This window comes from Octopus bimaculoides, chromosome 3, assembly GCF_001194135.2.
Source record: "Octopus bimaculoides isolate UCB-OBI-ISO-001 chromosome 3, ASM119413v2, whole genome shotgun sequence".
Lineage (NCBI taxonomy): Eukaryota > Metazoa > Mollusca > Cephalopoda > Octopoda > Octopodidae > Octopus > Octopus bimaculoides.
The window spans coordinates 152,318,450-152,320,634 of NC_068983.1; the positions used below are offsets into that span (position 1 = coordinate 152,318,450).

Sequence of the window (2,185 nt, forward strand, 5' to 3'; positions counted from 1 at the left end):
ATATATATATATATATATATATATATATATATATATATATCTAATATATGACATGCAAGAAAAAGTCAAATCCCCACTACCTCTTGAAAGTCATCTCAAAAACATTATACCCATAACACTGACAAGAACAGCGATACCACTGACAATTGATGATAATGATGATGAAGAGGAAAATGTTATAATCGTCAAAAGTGAAATCCTTACTGTAATGTTGAGGGCCACAAAAGAGACCAGACTGTAGTCCTCTATGATGCCAACCATGGCAGCGTTCATTTTCTTGTATTTTCTGAAGATCTCATCATCCTGAAAGAGAGAAAAAGAAAAAAAAGCAAACAAACAAAATATCATATCCCAAATAAGATCTATCTTAATTTACTTGAAGAAATGGTTGTTTAAACATAAGCAAAAGAGAATTTCCAATAAAATCTTTTCATGAAACCATTTAACTTTGATGAGACACATTTTCACTAAATCACGATACATCTCTGGTCAACATAATCAACATGCATAATTGTTATTAGAATAACAACAACTATAATAATAATAATAACTCTGAAGTTGTCATGACAAGGAGACACTGCCCGAAATCTGATGTAGACATGATGTATTTACAAACAAAGAACTATTCTAAAATCTTCACAGTAAGATATAAAAAGACCTTTATAATGGTCACTTATACTAATTAATTTTTAAAAATGAGTTCCTACCCATTTGCCAAGAAAAATATAAGCATAAAATAGAGGTGTGCAGTCTGATGGAGATTTGGCTGTTATTTCTAGCCCTGAGCTATCACATTGTAGGCTAACATCCCCTGCTCTGTTGTCTGTTGGTTATTATTGTTCCATAGACACCCACATATGCACAAATGAAAAGAAAAGTTTAAAGACCTCTGACATGTTAGTGTCAGGTGGGTGAGGGAAAATGCTGAGAGGAAAAAAGAGGATATTAAAAGAATTCAGTCTTGAAAAATATTCTGTTTTTCAGTCATAATCTTCATATTTTTTAAATGTGGAATCCTCACAAAATTCTTGCAAAATGTTAAAACCAAAAAATTAAATTTTGGTGAGGGGTGTGCAACAAACAAAATTTTTTTTGAGCAAAATAATAAGCTCCATCATTAAAAACGCTGGAATCTGAAGGCACATTTGCACACCAGCCCATCATGGAAAGAAAAAAAGGAAAAGAAAGAAATGTAGTGCATATTCAACACATCTGCCTTCCAGTCCTTGGCAAGTCTAATTATATTCATAGACAAGAGAGAGTCAGGAACTATGTCCACATGGCAATATGCTGATACTTCAATGGGGGAAAATGGATAAGAAATGGTAAAAACGTGTAGAAAACCTGGAACATGAAGAGAACCAGGCCACACTCATGTTGGATATGCTTCTTCAGACTGATGAGGAGGTCAAGGCCAATTGCTTAGACATAATCATCAATGACTGAATGAAAATAACTTTGTCAGACATCGTGTTCCCTTCTGATTAAAACATTACCTGGAAGGTGGGAGAAACTGTCACAATACAAGGATCTTAACCTGTTACGCATCATTCCTGCTATAGCAGGAATAGGGTAAATGTCTTTTCTGCCAGATTCCTGGTAAATCGGTAACGAATAACATGTAGGAAAAGAAGATGCTGTTGATTCTGTCCATCAGTTTGCCAGCAATCGTTACTCTTGAGCTGTATGTGCAACTATTTAATTTTTTGCTCAAGAGTTCAGATGGAGGGGTAAAGTTAACACGTACCTCCTTGCGACAATGTAAAGGTTCCGCTTGCTATGAAACATATGTAGCCCAGATCTTCCCTACACCATTCCTTAACTCTTGTATATATATATATATATATATATATATACATATATATATATATATATACATATACATATATATAGATAGATATAGAAATATGCACACACACAAATAACACCAACCACACAACACGTGTAGAGCATGAAGACCACCCAATGAAATGACATGACTCACACTGTACACACTTTACACAACAGACAGAAAAACACAAAATAACATCAGAAACATCATCTATCATAACACAGCAACACTGATGCAGTCTACATACAAAGAACAATTAAATAGTCTCAAAAGGAAAAAAAACAAAAACAATACACATCAGAAATACGGTTGTACACTGACTGATGTAAAAGGAAAATTACATAAAATTTCAAA

The 2,185-nt window shown here is 33.6% G+C and overlaps 1 protein-coding gene across 1 annotated transcript in view; it reads right to left on the reverse strand.

Moving 5' to 3' along the window:
* Positions 1-90: 90 nt before the first annotated feature.
* Positions 91-2,185, reverse strand: part of LOC106880599 (GPN-loop GTPase 2) — a 48,283-nt gene continuing 46,188 nt past the window's right edge. Inside the window, exon 3 of the mRNA XM_052966814.1 lies at positions 91-303. Within this exon, the coding sequence (XP_052822774.1) occupies positions 91-303 (213 nt within the window). The remainder of the gene's footprint in view (positions 304-2,185) is intronic.